This window comes from Thalassophryne amazonica, chromosome 13 (assembly GCF_902500255.1).
Source record: "Thalassophryne amazonica chromosome 13, fThaAma1.1, whole genome shotgun sequence".
NCBI lineage: Eukaryota > Metazoa > Chordata > Actinopteri > Batrachoidiformes > Batrachoididae > Thalassophryne > Thalassophryne amazonica.
This window is the reverse complement of record NC_047115.1, coordinates 17,205,778-17,222,605: the sequence shown is the minus strand read 5'-3', so window position 1 is coordinate 17,222,605 and position 16,828 is coordinate 17,205,778. Positions and strand designations below refer to the sequence as shown.

Below are 16,828 nucleotides of genomic sequence, written 5' to 3'. Positions count from 1 at the left end.
GAGGGACCCAGGGTATATAGGGAGAAGGATGCTGAGGATGGAGCCACCAGGCAGGAGGAGAAGAGGGAGACCAAAGAGGAGGTTCATGGATGTGCTGAGAGAGGACATGCAGGTGGTTGGTGTGACAGAGGAAGATACAGAGGACAGGGTGAGATGGAAACGATTGATCTGCTGTGGCGACCCCTAACGGGAATAGCCGAAAGACGAAGAAGAAGTGATGCAAATTATTGGTTGAGTTAAAAGGGTTTTAAAAATAAATAGTTTTCACCATTTGTCGTGCTTGGTTATCACTTTACGGGGTAACATAGGTCATATCATAGAATCCAATGTACAGTGACCTTATTTGACCTTTACTTTGGGGACCAAGCATTCAACAAGGTCAAAACTATTTCATTTATTAATCCATTTATTTCAACCAATAATTTGCATTATTTCAACCAATAATTTACATGACTTTTTACTGAAACTGAGCAACTATAATTTTTGACCCCTGTACAAAATGAAATTGACCTGTCACAATTTTTGCTGTTTTTAACCCCATAACATTCAGTCATAGTTAGTCCAAACTATATATTTTGGGTATCATTATAATCAGACAAATAATGGAGTATATTTTGCAACATGATTGGAGCATTTTTAAATTCTGACCTCTGTGTTTATTGACCCCTACCTGGCTACAACTACCACCCTGGAATGGATATCCTACATTTTTTGGTAGGCCATGGTACACTGAGGCTGGATTTTAAGTGTTGTTTAGTCTTAAGTGGTACAGATTAAGTCAAAATTGATGACTGGCTCATGCACTAGAACCCATGGTTGCTCCGTGGTGTCACAGATGTGGTGATGCATAAACATTAAATTAGAATTTTGGACCATTTCTCTGGACAAACCAAGCAGTCTGAAGATATCCACACAGGCCATCATCGGAAAAAATCCTGATCATCAGTGACAGTGTTCTTATTTCCATCCTAAATCAAATGATTCATAAATCCTAAACAATAATCTGGGTTCAAGACTTTATGAGAATAGAAAAGTAGAAGTGCAGCCAGATGAGTTCATTTGAGGCCAGAGCCAATTTCTTTGAGGCCAATGCCTGCCTGTCCAGACTTGTGATGAGGTGAACAGCTGCACAGACAGCAGAGGGTGAGAGACGGAGGTGAAATGCTAAAAACTCAGAGGGGATAGCTTGCACACACACACACTAAACAAAAACATGAAGAAAGGGCAAATAAGAGACTGCACAAAACAAAGAAAACCTCAAGTAGCAAGAAAAAAAAAATAAAAACACTAAAGAATTCTACAATAGAAATAATATATGCAGATGCTTGATCAAATCTCTAAATTTAGTAACTACTCAAATACATTAAACAAATCTTATGCACAAAAATTTAAACTAAGACAAGTAAGAAAAGTAAGTAAGCAAGAGGTAAAAATAAACATAAGAAAAAAGTAAGTGGCAGCAAAACACAAAGCCGTAAATATCCAGGGGTGAGTAAAAGCAAAGGTCCTCGATGGTTTTGGTTCACGGCCATGAATCATCCAAATCCACCTCCCTCAATCATGGCAGCATAATTCTGGAGGGAGTGTGGTGGGGGGGACAGAATGCCTCGGAGGCTTGGCAGGCCAAGGTCCTGCCTACCCCCCATGTTAGAGTAGTACAATCTAAGTCTGGACAATCCACAGCGGACCACACAAAGGTGATACATGAGGGTCAGAAGTTTCAGCAAGTACAAAAGCAGGTGGTGAACACACAAAAGAAGACCTTTTTTTTTCCCAATGCATGTGTCCTTTTTAGCAGCAGCCCTCTCTCTCAGCATATGATGATGATGATGTCTGAATTATTATGCACCTGTGATTTCGCAAAAAGACGATGATGTCAGTCTAAACAGGAACATGGTCCCTTAAGTGCACTCCACTACAGAGGAACTCCTCATAGCTTCAGCACTCATTCACTACCTGAAACATGGCACGTTTCATCAAACAGCCTGATCAGTCGCAATTACTTGGTGAAAAACGCACAGATTGCATCAAAGCAGGCAACATAGAAGTCAGACTGCTCACTCAACTGCAACATTATCCACAATTATCTAATGCAGCAATAACAACAAGATCTCCTGTGAGGCATTCACTGTCACTCAATGAGTCCCATATATCACATCCATAAACAACAAATTTGTAGAGGATTCAGATATCCCTCTTTTGTATGTGTGTGTGTGTGCGCATGTCCTGACCCCGGGCCAGACGTGGGAAATGCTTGTATGCTTAGCAGCCCATCGCCCATATGTTTGAAGCCTCTTGACCCTATTGTTAGTGAACGTCAGCAGCAGACAAACAGCAACCTCTGGTACTGAAAATTGAATGCAATATGGAAGTGCCTAACCTCACAGTAACATACATGGCCACTTGTTGCTGTCAACAAAAGCAAGCCAATCACCATCAAAGCCCAAGTTAAAAGGGTCAGCTTTACAGCAGAAGCAAACATGTTTACATCCTGGTACAAACCACAATTTTGGTCTCTATAGCTAGTTTACCAGTTTATGCCCCCCTCCCCCACCCACCGCAGTGTATTTTTATATAATAGTTTAAGCCATTTTAAACCGTAAAGTTATGAATAATTGGGACATGGTTGCTTTGAACGTCAGCTTGTGTGCTAGACCAGTGGCTGGTAGCTACTGTGAACTCCCCATGTGTTTGATCATTCTGCGAACTATTACAGATTTCTGCGATAATATGGGTTACTGTGTGGCTAAATGTACAAAAGGACCATCTATAAAATCTGTAGTCCAGTATTTCCAGAAATTATATTACCATCACAATTAGCACTAATGAGCAGGTATCAATAGCTTGATGACATGACCTCCACTGATGGTGCCACAGGTACGGAAGCAAAATGCAAGTTGTAGTTTTTAATAACCAGCAGTTACAAAAACCGCCACCCAGTCTGCAAATATATGCATCACACACAGCTGAATAAAGTTAGCCTGTTAGCCATAGCTTGCTTGGTAACTACTACATGGGGGGCCCGGGGGATATTCAGGCTTAATTAATAAAACATATATACATACATACATATATATACATACATACATATATATACACATATACACACACACACACACACACATACATACGTGCGTGTGTGTGCACGCGCAGTCTATGGTTGCACCTCAAGAGCAATAACTGTTATCTAGAAGCAGGCCATGTGGATGCTGGCCATGCAGTCAGGATCATTTCAATGCACAGAGGGCGGGGTGCTAAAGGTAATAATCTATGACATTACAAGTTAGACATGTGCACTTGCCTCACAAGATCAAAACATTAATAAAGAAGAACTTAAAAAAAAGAGAGGAATGATTAAAGAAAGTGCACATGAGAACCGAGACTAAAGGTCTAAACACCAAAAACAAAACCCCCCACTAATTTTAAATAAAATAACTTAAATACTGTTCATGAATTAGACATTAAAAGAAAAACGTAATACTCAAGAAAATCTGCCTCCAGCAGCTGACAAACCTGTCAAGTCATGAAAATGTAAAACAAACACTTCAAATACTTACAATGTGAGCACATTTCCAGGGGGTAACTGGCTTCATTTCCCTGAAAGAGAGAGAAAGAGAGCTGTCAGCTACCGTTTCAGAATACAGGAACAACATCCAGGTCTGTGACATACACATGACACAGATGTTCAAATGACACCTGCTAAGCTCATTTTAAATATGTTGCTGGATACTTCTCATGTTACTCAGGTAGGGACTTTAGACATAATGTAATATTTGCTTAAAATCCCTTTGTGTCCATTTTCCATTTCGCCACGTAGTGTCCTGCACAGTGTACAGATTCTCATCCCTCAGCATAAAGCGCTGGCTTTACTGAGCTCTGCCTTCCGCAGATACTGCATAGTGGTGTGTATGTGTGTAATGCTGGCTCACGGACAGCAGCAGTCACATCCACATCCTGGCCAACACTGCAGTATTCACCGCGCCACAGTCTGACTGTTGGCAACGAGAGGCTGAACACTCACAGTGAAAACTCCCTGTTGCAGAGGAGGAGGAGTGTCAGGAATAAAGATGGCCCGAGTCAGCAAGAATTCAAGCAGACCTGCCACTACAGCTCCGGGGCATCATGGTGACCTCTGTGTTTAAGATGCTGACCGCATACCACAAAGCCCCCAGCCGGGGTCACCTTGTTGGACACCTTTCTTCTTTCCTGAAAGTCACTTCTCTGCAAATAAAAACTAAAGCACCACAAGAATAAAACACCAGACTTTAAACAGCAGACACACACTGTGCAGCACGTGCACAAAATAAATACAGAAATAAAAAAATATACATGTAAACTAGGCATGTGAATCTCATCATTGACAACGATTCGATACGCATCTCGACACACTCCCGGCAATACGATACATACAGCAATACATGATGATACGATGCGATTCACCCCTGTTCCCAATTCGATACCTATTTGATGGTGATTCAATTCCTCACAATGCAATACAATGCGATTTGGTGCGATATGATGTGATTCAACATGATGCAAAATATAACAAAAATTTAAATAGAAAATAAGAAGCTGCAATTCAGTATGGTGCTATGGTATTCTTCTTCTGATTCTACTAGAGGCAGAGAAATTGTTTTACTCCTTATAAGCAGTAAATTTACAAGATCGGTTCCCTCATATGTGGAGCCTGTTTGATCGCACTGTCAGAACTTAAACAGTACAGTAAACAGTACGACAACATCACTCAATGAGTGACTTAAAGTGAGTCACTCATTGACAGAGTACCACCTTGACAAAAGTAGTTTGAGATACTTTTCCACACCAAATTTACAATGTGCCATAGTGCGGCAGCCACAGCATTCTTCACAAACGACCTGCCCCTTTTCAAGTTCCCCATCTTTTTAAAATATATCCCGATTTAAATGCCGATTTAAATGTTTTAAGTGCGTCAAAAATCTCCAACTGCTTGCGCTGTTGTCGCAGGTCTCCATGTTGAAATGTTCCTGTAGAAATGTGTTTTCAGGCTACCATTGAAGCAGTGATGATGCATTCAATGTGCCTTGGAGGGGAGAGAAAAAAAAAAAAAGAAAATCAATGCAAGCATGCAGCGTGCAATACATCACGATTTCACCCACCTATTGAATTGATGCACACTGAAAGAACTGAGGCACTTGCATCGCGCACGTTTGTATCTCGATACCTATCGTACTGATTAATCTCCACATGCCTAATATATATATATTTTGGATGGACAACATATTGGATGTTATTTGATGGTCCATACAAAGCGCTCACTACACACCGGGAGCAATAGAGGATTGAGTCCATACAAGGTGCTCACTACACACTGGGAGCAACAGAGGATTAAAGGCCTTGCCCAAGGGCCCTGAGTCAGGCGGGGATTTGAACCCATGATCTTCTGGACTCGAGCCCAACACCTTAACCACTAGACCACTGAGTCCTGGAGAAGCTGCAAACAGAAATGCGCGGTCCGACCCACTGTTGAGATCTGTGCGCATGTCAGTGGATCCACCTGCTCTGGTTGCTCATCCAGAACAAAGGATCATCTCCATCAGAATCCTCACTGTCTGGTTCAGACTGACAACACGCTGCACGTTCCATCTTGCTCCAATTTAAAAAAAAAAAGCTGGTGTGCCGTGGCGGTTGCTTTTTCACTGTATTACGTTACTAAGCCATATATATTGATCTATAACAGAAAACTGTCAAAAGGAGGAATAAATATAAGTGCAAAGATGATTGAATATATCAGAGCAGTAAATTGATCAGACTGTGTAAACACTGTGCATTGACACCCCATGTGCGGTTATTTCCACCAGCTAACCACTGATCCACAACGTGAATTCTGCTTTCCAGAACATCTCTTATATAACCATCTGAATCATGTACCTATTGCCACATGTACAGAAGGGCTGGATTGTCATTCCTACACTCATATTGTTCTATTTAATAAAAAATAATAAGCACACACAGGAGGCGATCACTGCTGCTGCTACGTTCAAGTACCGGTGGAAATTACATAACTTTTTTGTTGTTTCAAATTGTGTTTGCATGGACCTCGCTGGCACTCTGTCCGTACTTGCAACTTGGCCTGATATTTTCCCCATACAGACCTCACGTTTGGCTAATAATCCTTTAGTATCCACACAAAAGATTGATTCTGGCCTATATAAGGTGCCTGAGCCCAGTGAAGCTGACGCCCCCATCCAGATAAAAGTTTAAAAATCCTGACGAAGCGCCAGCTGCAGGAACGAAGCTACGCGAAGGTTAAACGATGCCAACGAAAGTCCAGATTTCTTGTTTCGCTTGGGCTTCATTGCCCTTCATTAAGTGCCGTGTGACCAGACCTTTAGAGAACTCAAACTCTAAGTGGGAGTGGTGTACTATTCAATTACCGGTGAGACATCCACAGTTCTTTACATACCAGTGGGTGGGTGTTTGGAGGTAAAGAGACTTAGAGCAAAGCAGATTTGGTGTTTAGGATTACAGGTTTACTCAACAAGGCTGGCCTGATGTCTGTGATGAGGCTCACACGGTGTCAGGTGTGAGAAGTCAGCTCTTCTGGAACAAACCACATTATACCTCCAATAATAAAACTGGTTCTTTAAATGGAAACTCATCATTTACGAGAATATTGGTTTTAAAAACAATTGCAGAAAAAAGGTGCAGAGAAAGTGAAAGAAGTGAATGAATAAGAAAGCGATTTTCATATAGGCAGGGAGAAGAACAGAGGCAGGAAGCGAGAGACTCATGTAAACTAATCAATAATGCATGCTTCATTCAGAATCAATTAGGCCTACACACACACACACACGTTTTGCATAACGAGAAGTCTGGCATTGTCCCTCAGCAGCAATGCTACACGCGACCCAAAAACCCAGCTAATTATAGGCCTGCAGAACCCTCTAACAACATGAAAAACTGGGCAGCCCAGAACATCAGGTTACAGACTCAGAGGGCTTTTCTATAGTATAGCATTCTGTACTCACAGGAGAACAAGCCAAAAATAAATAAATGAATAAAACATTCTGACAATTGTAGTCAGACATTTACATACACTCGTACTACACATGAAAGCCATTGCATTATTGGGCTTAAATTGATTTTGGTGTACTACAATTTTTCTGAGTAGAATTATGGATCATCTTCTGAAATTGCTAAGAATTTGGTCTATAGTTTAATTTACAGTGCATCCAGAAAGTATCCACAGTGCTTTACTTTTTCCACATTTTATGTTACAACCTTATAAATGGATGAAATTCAAAATTATACACACAATATCCCCTAATGACAATGTGAAAAAGGTTTTTTGGGGGGAGATTTTTGCAAGTTTATTAAAAACAAACAAACAACCCCCCCCACTAATATCACATTTATATAAATATTGGCAGCCTTTGCCATGAAGCTCAAAATTGAACTCAGGTGGATCTGGTTTCCACTCATCTTTGAGATGTTTCTACATCTTAATTGGAGTGCACCTGGGGTAAATTCAGTTGACTGGACATGATTTGGAAAGGCACATGCCTGTCTACATATAAGGTCCCACAGGTGACAGTGCACATCAGAGCGCAAACCAAGCATGATGTCTGGGGAAGGTTACTAAACATTTCTGCTGTTTGAAGGTCCCAATAAGCACAGTGGCCTCCATCATCCATAAATGGAAGAAATTCGGATCCACCAGGACTCTTCCTAGAGCTGGCTACCCATCTAAACTGAGCAATCGGGGAGAAGGAACTTAGCCGGGGAGATGAACAAGAACCTGATGGTCAATCGGTCAGACCTCCAGCATTCCTCTGTAGAGAGAGAACCTTCCAGAAGGACAACATCTCTGCAGCAAACCACCAATCAGGACTGTATGATAGTGTGGTCAGACAGAAGCCACTCCTTAGTAAAAGGCACATGGCAGCCCACCTGGAGTTTGTCAAAAGGCACCTGAAGGACTCTCAGACCATGAGAAATTAAATTCTCTGGTCTGATGAGACAAAGATTGAACTCTTTGGTGCGAAGGCCAGGTGTCATGTTTGGAGGAAGCCAGGCACCATCCCTACAGTGAAGCATGGTGGTGGCAGCATCATGCTGTGGGGACGTTTTTCAGCAGCAAGAACTGGGAGACTAGTCAGGATTGAGGGAAAGATGAATGCAGCAATGTACAGAGACATCCTGGATGAAAACCTGCTCCAGAACACTCTTGACCTCAGACTGGGGCGACGGTTCATCTTTCAGTAGGACAATGACCCTAAGCACACAGACAAGATGTCAAAGGAGTGGCTTCACGACAACTCCGTGAATGACCTTGAGTGGCCCAGCCAGAGCCCAGACCTGAGTCTGACTAAATATCTCTGGAGAGATCTGAAAATGGCTGTGACGCTCCACATCCAACCTGATGGAGCTTGAGAGGTGCTGCAAAGAGGAATATGGAAAACTGCCCAAACAAAGGTTCACCAAACCTATGGCATCATATTCAAGCAGACTTGAGGCTGTAATTGCTGACAAAGGAGCATCAACAAAGTATTGAGCAAAGGGTGTGAATACGTATATACATGTGATTTCTTAAGTTTTTTTTTTTATTTTTAATAAATTTGCAAAAGTACAAAAAAAGAAAAACAAACAAACAAACAAAAAAAAAACACTTTTCATGTTGTCATAATGGGCTGTTGTGAGTAGAAACTTGAAGGAAAAAAGGAATTTACTCAATTCTGGAATGAGGCTGTAAAATAACAAAATATGGAAAAAGTAAAGCGCTGTGAATATTTTCTGGACGTGCCGTAACAGCTTCTCACTTCAACCCGATACTTACAGTTTGGGACTTCGACAAGGGCAGACTTTTGCTGCTGGCTCCACCCACTGTCTAAATTAGGACGACGGACTGTTTCAAGTTTAGCGCACATAAACATTATCAAATTATATGTTTTTAAATTCTGATGTGTGCCATTATTACGTTTAACTAGTAATAACTGTGAATTTATTCCTGTATTTTTGTCTGAGGTAATTGGGTGTGAAGATAATTTCATTGCACTTGTTGTAATGACAAAGAAATCATCATCGTCGTATTTGTGGTAGGGGTTGCCAAACCTGTGGCAAGAATTTGGTCACTTGTTGGCAGAACTGGTAGAGTTCAATTAAGTTTGCTTCCTGGCACAGACCCAACATCAATGTACTGTCCAGTTACTAAATAGGTGTAAGGTCAGGACCTCAGGAAGGCCACAACCAACATTTTCATGTCCATACAGTTAGCTGTGAAGTTTAGCTTGCAAGTGAGTTTGGAGCAGGGGCAGACTGACTTTCCGGTTTGACAGGGATTTGAAATGATGGTCACAAGCCTCTCTCTTCAACCACTTGACTATCATCTTTCCAAAATAGTTGACGAGGCACCCTTCCGACTTCAGGGTACATTGCTGGAGTACCGAAGTGGGAAATTCCGACCTTGGAGTACAAAGAATTCATCATTATATTTCAAAGCAACTCATATGCCAAAAATATTATTACATATCATCTATAGCTATAGGGTGGCACAGTCTGTGTGTGAAGCTGCTCCTGTATGCTGATCCAAACAAGCGCAGATGGTGGCAGCAATGCACCATTATGCCGCGTTCACACCGGATGACACAAATTCGCTTCCCTCGCCTGGCGATGGACGCGCCACCATCGCCCGGTGTGTCGCTCTGCTTTCGCTGTGAAAATTCACCCCGATGCATCATCAAATAGGAGGACCTTCCATTCCGCTCGCCATCAAGTCAACATGCCGGACCTTGATCACATGGAGCGAGTTGCCGTGCTCTATTTGTTGTGGAAAGCTGACAAACGTCGTCAGTGGTGCCGTCCCTGGGTTCACAACATCCTCATGAGACGTTTCCAATTTGGGGAGTTTCATTATTTGCTGCAGGAGCTGCATCTGGATGACGGCTGCTTTCAGTGGTACTTCCGCCTCTCCAGTACCCAGTCTGAGGACCTGCTGTCCCGTTCACACGTGCACATGTCTGCTATTTTATGAATGTGTTTTTAATGTTAAGCACTTTGGACACTAGTCAGTGCTGTAAAGCGCTTTATAAATAAATGCTGATTGATTGACATGTGAACAATAAAAAACAAAACAAAAAACAACAACAAAAAAAAACTGGCTGCCGCCGCTGCTGCTCACTCTCCCCTCACACTGTTATAATTGTGTTATAAACCAGTCACCATTTCTTTTATTATACATCTGTGTAGTTAATAAAATTATCTTCACGGACGATTCAGTCGCACGAGCACGTGAAAAAAAAAAAAAAACTGGCTGCTGCCGCTGCTACTCGCTCTCCACTCCAACTCTGTCATAACTGTGTTATAAACCAGTTACCATTTGATTTATCATACATCTGTGTAGTTAATAAATAAAGTAATCTTCATGGTTGATTTGTTCGCGCGCATGTAAAAAAAAAAACAAAACAAAAAAAACATGCTGCTGCCGCTGCTGCTCGCTCTCCCCTCAAACTAAATAAAGGACAAAAGGGACATACGTCCTGCTCACAGGCTGGCTGCCAGAGACAGGACATGTCCACATCAAGTATAAACTCCAGACATCTCCACGTCACTACATATCCCGTCTGATTGGTCATCGCTACGCAACAAGATGAAAAAGTTCAGATTTTTCAACTTGGGGAGGAGGGCAACGCGATGTGATATCACTCAAAATCGCTTCATTCGCGTCCATTGTGTCGCATTGCGTGGCTTGAACTTTTGTGGCACCACAACGCGTCCTTCCATAGGGATTACATGGCAACTTGCTCGCATGCCGTCCTTTGTGAACGTGGCATTAACCTGTATGCCAAATGCCGTAAATAAGAAGGTAAAGAAGATCTGAATGAAGACGACCTGCTGAATCTTACACAGAGTGAGCAAAATTAATAAATCATGCTCTCAAAATTAATGACCACACTTGAATAAAAATCAATCAATCAATCAATCAACTTTTTTCTTGTATAGCGCCAAATCACAACAAACAGTTGCCCCAAGGCGCTCCACATTGCAAGGCAAGGCCATACAATAATTATGAAACACAGTCTACGTCTAAAGCAACATAACCAAGGGATGGTCCAGGGTCACCCGATCCAGCCCTAACTATAAGCCTTAGCGAAAAGGAAAGTTTTAAGCCTAATCTTAAAAGTAGAGAGGGTATCTGTCTCCCTGATCTGAATTGGGAGCTGGTTCCACAGGAGAGGAGCCTGAAAGCTGAAGGCTCTGCCTCCCATTCTACTCTTACAAACCCTAGGAACTACAAGTAAGCCTGCAGTCTGAGAGCGAAGCGCTCTAATGGGGTAATATGGTACTACGAGGTCCCTAAGATAAGATGGGACCTGATTATTCAAAACCTTATAAGTAAGAAGAAGAATTTTAAATTCTATTCTAGCATTAACAGGAAGCCAATGAAGGGAGGCCAACACGGGTGAGATATGCTCTCTCCTGCTAGTCCCCGTCAGTACTCTAGCTGCAGCATTCTGAACCAACTGAAGGCTTTTTAGGGAACTTTTAGGACAACCTGATAATAATGAATTACAATAGTCCAGCCTAGAGGAAATAAATGCATGAATTAGTTTTTCAGCATCACTCTGAGACAAGACCTTTCTGATTTTAGAGATATTGCGTAAATGCAAAAAGGCAGTCCTACATATTTGTTTAATATGCACTTTGAATGACATATCCTGATCAAAAATAACTCCAAGATTTCTCACAGTATTACTAGAGATCAGGGAAATGCCATCCAGAGTAACGATCTGGTTAGACACCATGCTTCTAAGATTTGTGGGGCCAAGTACAATAACTTCAGTTTTATCTGAGTTTAAAAGCAGGAAATTAGAGGTCATCCATGTCTTTATGTCTGTAAGACAATCCTGCAGTTTAGCTAATTGGTGCGTATCCTCTGGCTTCATGGATAGATAAAGCTGGGTATCATCTGCGTAACAATGAAAATTTAAGCAATACCGTCTAATAATACTGCCCAAGGGAAGCATGTATAAAGTGAATAAAATTGGTCCTAGCACAGAACCTTGTGGAACTCCATAATTAACTTTAGTCTGTGAAGAAGATTCCCCATTTACATGAACAAACTGTAATCTATTAGACAAATATGATTCAAACCACCGCAGCGCAATGCCTTTAATACCTATGACATGCTCTAATCTCTGTAATAAAATTTTATGGTCAACAGTATCAAAAGCAGCACTGAGGTCCAACAGAACAAGCACAGAGATAAGTCCACTGTCCGAAGCCATAAGAAGATCATTTGTAACCTTCACTAATGCTGTTTCTGTACTATGATGAATTCTAAAACCTGACTGAAACTCTTCAAATAGACCATTCCTCTGCAGGTGATCAGTTAGCTGTTTTACAACTACCCTCTCAAGAATCTTTGAGAGAAAAGGAAGGTTGGAGATTGGCCTATAATTAGCTAAGATAGCTGGGTCAAGTGATGGCTTTTTAAGTAATGGTTTAATTACTGCCACCTTAAAGGCCTGTGGTACATAACCAACTAACAAAGATAGATTGATCATATTTAAGATTGAAGCATTAAATAATGGTAGGACTTCCTTGAGCAGCCTGGCAGGAATGGGGTCTAATAAGCATGTTGATGGTTTGGATGAAGTAACTAATGAAAATAACTCAGACAGAACAATCGGAGAGAAAGAGTCTAACCAAATACCGGCATCACTGAAAGCAGCCAAAGATAACGATACATCTTTGGGATGGTTATGAGTAATTTTTTCTCTAATAGTCAAAATTTTGTTAGCAAAGAAAGTCGTGAAGTCATTACTAGTTAAAGTTAATGGAATACTCAGCTCAATAGAGCTCTGACTCTTTGTCAGCCTGGCTACAGTGCTGAAAAGAAACCTGGGGTTGTTCTTATTTTCTTCAATTAGTGATGAGTAGAAAGATGTCCTAGCTTCACGAAGGGCTTTCTTATAGAGCAACAAACTCTTTTTCCAGGCTAAGTGAAGATCTTCTAAATTAGTGAGACGCCATTTCCTCTCCAACTTACGGGTTATCTGCTTTAAGCTACGAGTTTGTGAGTTATACCACGGAGTCAGACACTTCTGATTTAAAGCTCTCTTTTTCAGAGGAGCTACAGCATCCAAAGTTGTCTTCAATGAGGATGTAAAACTATTGACAAGATACTCTAACTCCCTTACAGAGTTTAGGTAGCTACTCTGCTCTGTGTTGGTATATGACATTAGAGAACATAAAGAAGGAATCATATCCTTAAACCTAGTTACAGCGCTTTCTGAAAGACTTCTAGTGTAATAAAACTTATTCCCCACTGCAGGGTAGTCCATCAGGGTAAATGTAAATGTTATTAAAAAATGATCAGACAAAAGGGAGTTTTCAGGGAATACTGTTAAGTCTTCTATTTCCATACCATAAGTCAGAACAAGATCTAAAATATGATTAAAGTGGTGGGTGGACTCATTTACTTTTTGAGCAAAGTCGATAGAGTCTAATAATAGATTAAATGCAGTGTTGAGGCTGTCATTCTCAGCATCTGTGTGGATGTTAAAATCGCCCACTATAATTATCTTATCTGAGCTAAGCACTAAGTCAGACAAAAGGTCTGAAAATTCACAGAGAAACTCACAGTAACGACCAGGTGGACGATAGATAATAACAAATAAACTGGTTTTTGGGACTTCCAATTTGGATGGACAAGACTAAGAGACAAGCTTTCAAATGAATTAAAGCTCTGTCTAGGTTTTTGATTAATTAATAAGCTGGAATGGAAGATTGCTGCTAATCCTCCGCCCCGGCCCGTGCTACGAGCATTCTGACAGTTAGTGTGACTCGCGGGTGTTGACTCATTTAAACTAACATATTCATCCTGCTGTAACCAAGTTTCTGTTAGGCAGAATAAATCAATACGTTGATCAATTATTATATCATTTACCAACAGGGACTTAGAAGAAAGAGACCTAATGTTTAATAGACCACATTTAACTGTTTTAGTCTGTGGTGCAATTGAAGGTGCTATATTATTTTTTCTTTTTGAATTTTTATGCTTAAATAGATTTTTGCTAGTTATTGGTGGTCTGGGAGCAGGCACCGTCTCTACGGGGATGGGGTAATAGGGGGATGGCAGGGGGAGAGAAGCTGCAGAGAGGTGTATAAGACCACAGCTCTGCCTCCTGGTCCCAACGCTAGACAGTCACAGTTTGGAGGATCCCAAAAAATTGGCCAGATTTCTAGAAATGAGAGCTGCTCCCTCTAAAGTGGGATGGATGCCGTCTCTCCTAACAAGACCAGGTTTTCCCCAGAAGCTTTGCCAATTATCAATGAAGCCCACCTCATTTTTTGGACACCACTCAGACAGCCAGCAATTCAAGGAGAACATGCGGCTAAACATGTCACTCCCGGTCTGATTGGGGAGGGGCCCAGAGAAAACAACAGAGTCCGACATTGTTTTTGCAAAGTTACACACCGATTCAATGTTAATTTTAGTGACCTCCGATTGACGTAACCGAGTGTCATTACTGCCGACGTGAATTACAATCTTACCAAATTTACGCTTAGCCTTAGCCAGCAATTTCAAATGTCCTTCGATGTCGCCTGCTCTGGCCCCCGGAAGACAATTGACAATGGTTGCTGGTGTCGCTAACTTCACATTTCTCAAAACAGAGTCGCCAATAACCAGAGTTTGATCCTCGGCGAGTGTATCGTCGAGTGGGGAAAAACGGTTAGAGATGTGAACGGGTTGACGGTGTACACGGGGCTTCTGTTTAGGGCTACGCTTCCTCCTCACAGTCACCCAGTCAGCCTGCCTTCCCGACTGCACGGGGTCTGCCAGGGGGGAACTAACGGCGGCTAAGCTACCTTGGTCCGCACCGACTACAGGGGCCTGGCTAGCTGTAGAATTTTCCACGGTGCGGAGCCGAGCCTCCAATTCGCCCAGCCTGGCCTCCAAAGTTACGAATAAGCTGCACTTATTACAAGTACCATTACTGCTAAAAGAGGCCGAGGAATAACTAAACATTTCACACCCAGAGCAGAAAAGTACGGGAGAGACAGGAGAAGCCGCCATGCTAAAACGGCTAAGAGCTAGTAGCTACGCTAAGCTAGCGGATTCCCAAACAGGGAATCCGACACTAGACAGGCTGTGGAGCAGCACAGGTAACGCACGGCAACAGTGCTAAAATAAAATAAAAATCCACTAGACAGGCTGTGGAGCAGCACAGGTAACGCACAACAATAGTGCTAAAAAATAAAATAAAATAAAAATCCACTGGACAGGCTGTGGAGCAGCACAGGCAACGCACGACAACAGTGCTAAAACAAAATAAAAATCCACTAGACAGGCTGTGGAGCAGCACAGGCAACGCACGACAACAGTGCTAAAAAATAAAATAAAAATAAAAATCCACTGGACAGGCTGTGGAGCAGCACAGGCAACGCACGACAACAGTGCTAAAACAAAATAAAAATCCACTGGACAGGCTGTGGAGCAGCACAGGTAACGCACGACAACAGTGCTAAATCAAAATCCACTGGACAGGCTGTGGAGCAGCACAGGTAACGCACGACAACAGTGCTAAAACAAAATAAAAATCCACTAGACAGGCTGTGGAGCAGCACAGGTAACGCACAACAACAGTGCTAAAAAATAAAATAAAATAAAAATAAAAATCCACTGGACAGGCTGTGGAGCAGCACAGGCAACGCACGACAACAGTGCTAAAACAAAATAAAAATCCACTAGACAGGCTGTGGAGCAGCACAGGTAACGCACGACAACAGCGCTAAATAAAAATCCACTGGACAGGCTGTGGAGCAGCACAGGTAACGCACGACAACAGCGCCAAAAAAAAAAAAAAAATCAAAATCCACTGGACAGGCTGTGGAGCAGCACAGGTAACGCACGACAACAGTGGTAAAAAATAAAATAAAAATCCACTGGACAGGCTGTGGAGCAGCACAGGTAACGCACGACAACAGTGCTAAAAAAAATAAAATAAAATAAAAAAATAAAATAAAATAAAAATCCACTGGACAGGCTGTGGAACAGCACAGGTAACGCACGACAACAGTGCTAAAAAATAAAATAAAAATCCACTGAACAGGCTGTGGAGCAGCACAGGTAACACATGACAACAGTGCTAAAAAATAAAATAAAAATCCACTGAACAGGCTGTGGAGCAGCACAGGTAACACACGACAACAGTGCTAAAAAATAAAATAAAAATCCACTGAACAGGCTGTGGAGCAGCACAGGTAACACACGACAACAGTGCTAAAAAATAAAATAAAAATCCACTGAACAGGCTGTGGAGCAGCACAGGTAACGCACGACAACAGTGCTAAAAAATAAAATAAAAATCCACTGGACAGGCTGTGGAGCAGCACAGGTAACACACGACAACAGTGCTAAAATAAAATAAAAATCCACTAGGCAAGCTGTGGAGCAGCACGACAACAGTGCTAAAAAATAAAACAAAAATAAAAACGAAAGCGTTAGCAAGCTAGTTAGCCTGCCAACGCTGATGAAGGCCAGCTGATAAAAGAGCTCCGTCGCGATGCTTCGACCGTTAGAGGTCTTCCTTAGGCGTTGGAGCACGGTGAAAAAGTAAAAAAAAGTAAAAAAGTCTTGAAAAAGACTGTTAATTCAAAGAACTCAAACAGCTCAGTTCAAACAGCTAACAGATACAGCAGAACACCGCTGTGCTCCGGAACAGGAAGTCAACTGTGATGTATCCAGGTTCAACAATACACTGTCAAAAAACCCGGGAACAATCATTATATTACTCCTCATTCCACTTGCTTGCACTTTGTGGAACAGCCGGATGACAACAAGAAG

At 41.8% G+C, this 16,828-nt stretch overlaps 1 protein-coding gene across 1 annotated transcript in view; it reads right to left on the bottom strand.

Annotated features, from left to right (window-relative positions):
* Positions 1–16,828, bottom strand: part of LOC117522794 (calcineurin subunit B type 1) — a 93,922-nt gene that overhangs the window by 50,909 nt on the left and 26,185 nt on the right. The window contains exon 2 of the mRNA XM_034184187.1: positions 3,558–3,597. Within this exon, the coding sequence (XP_034040078.1) occupies positions 3,558–3,597 (40 nt within the window). The remainder of the gene's footprint in view (positions 1–3,557; positions 3,598–16,828) is intronic.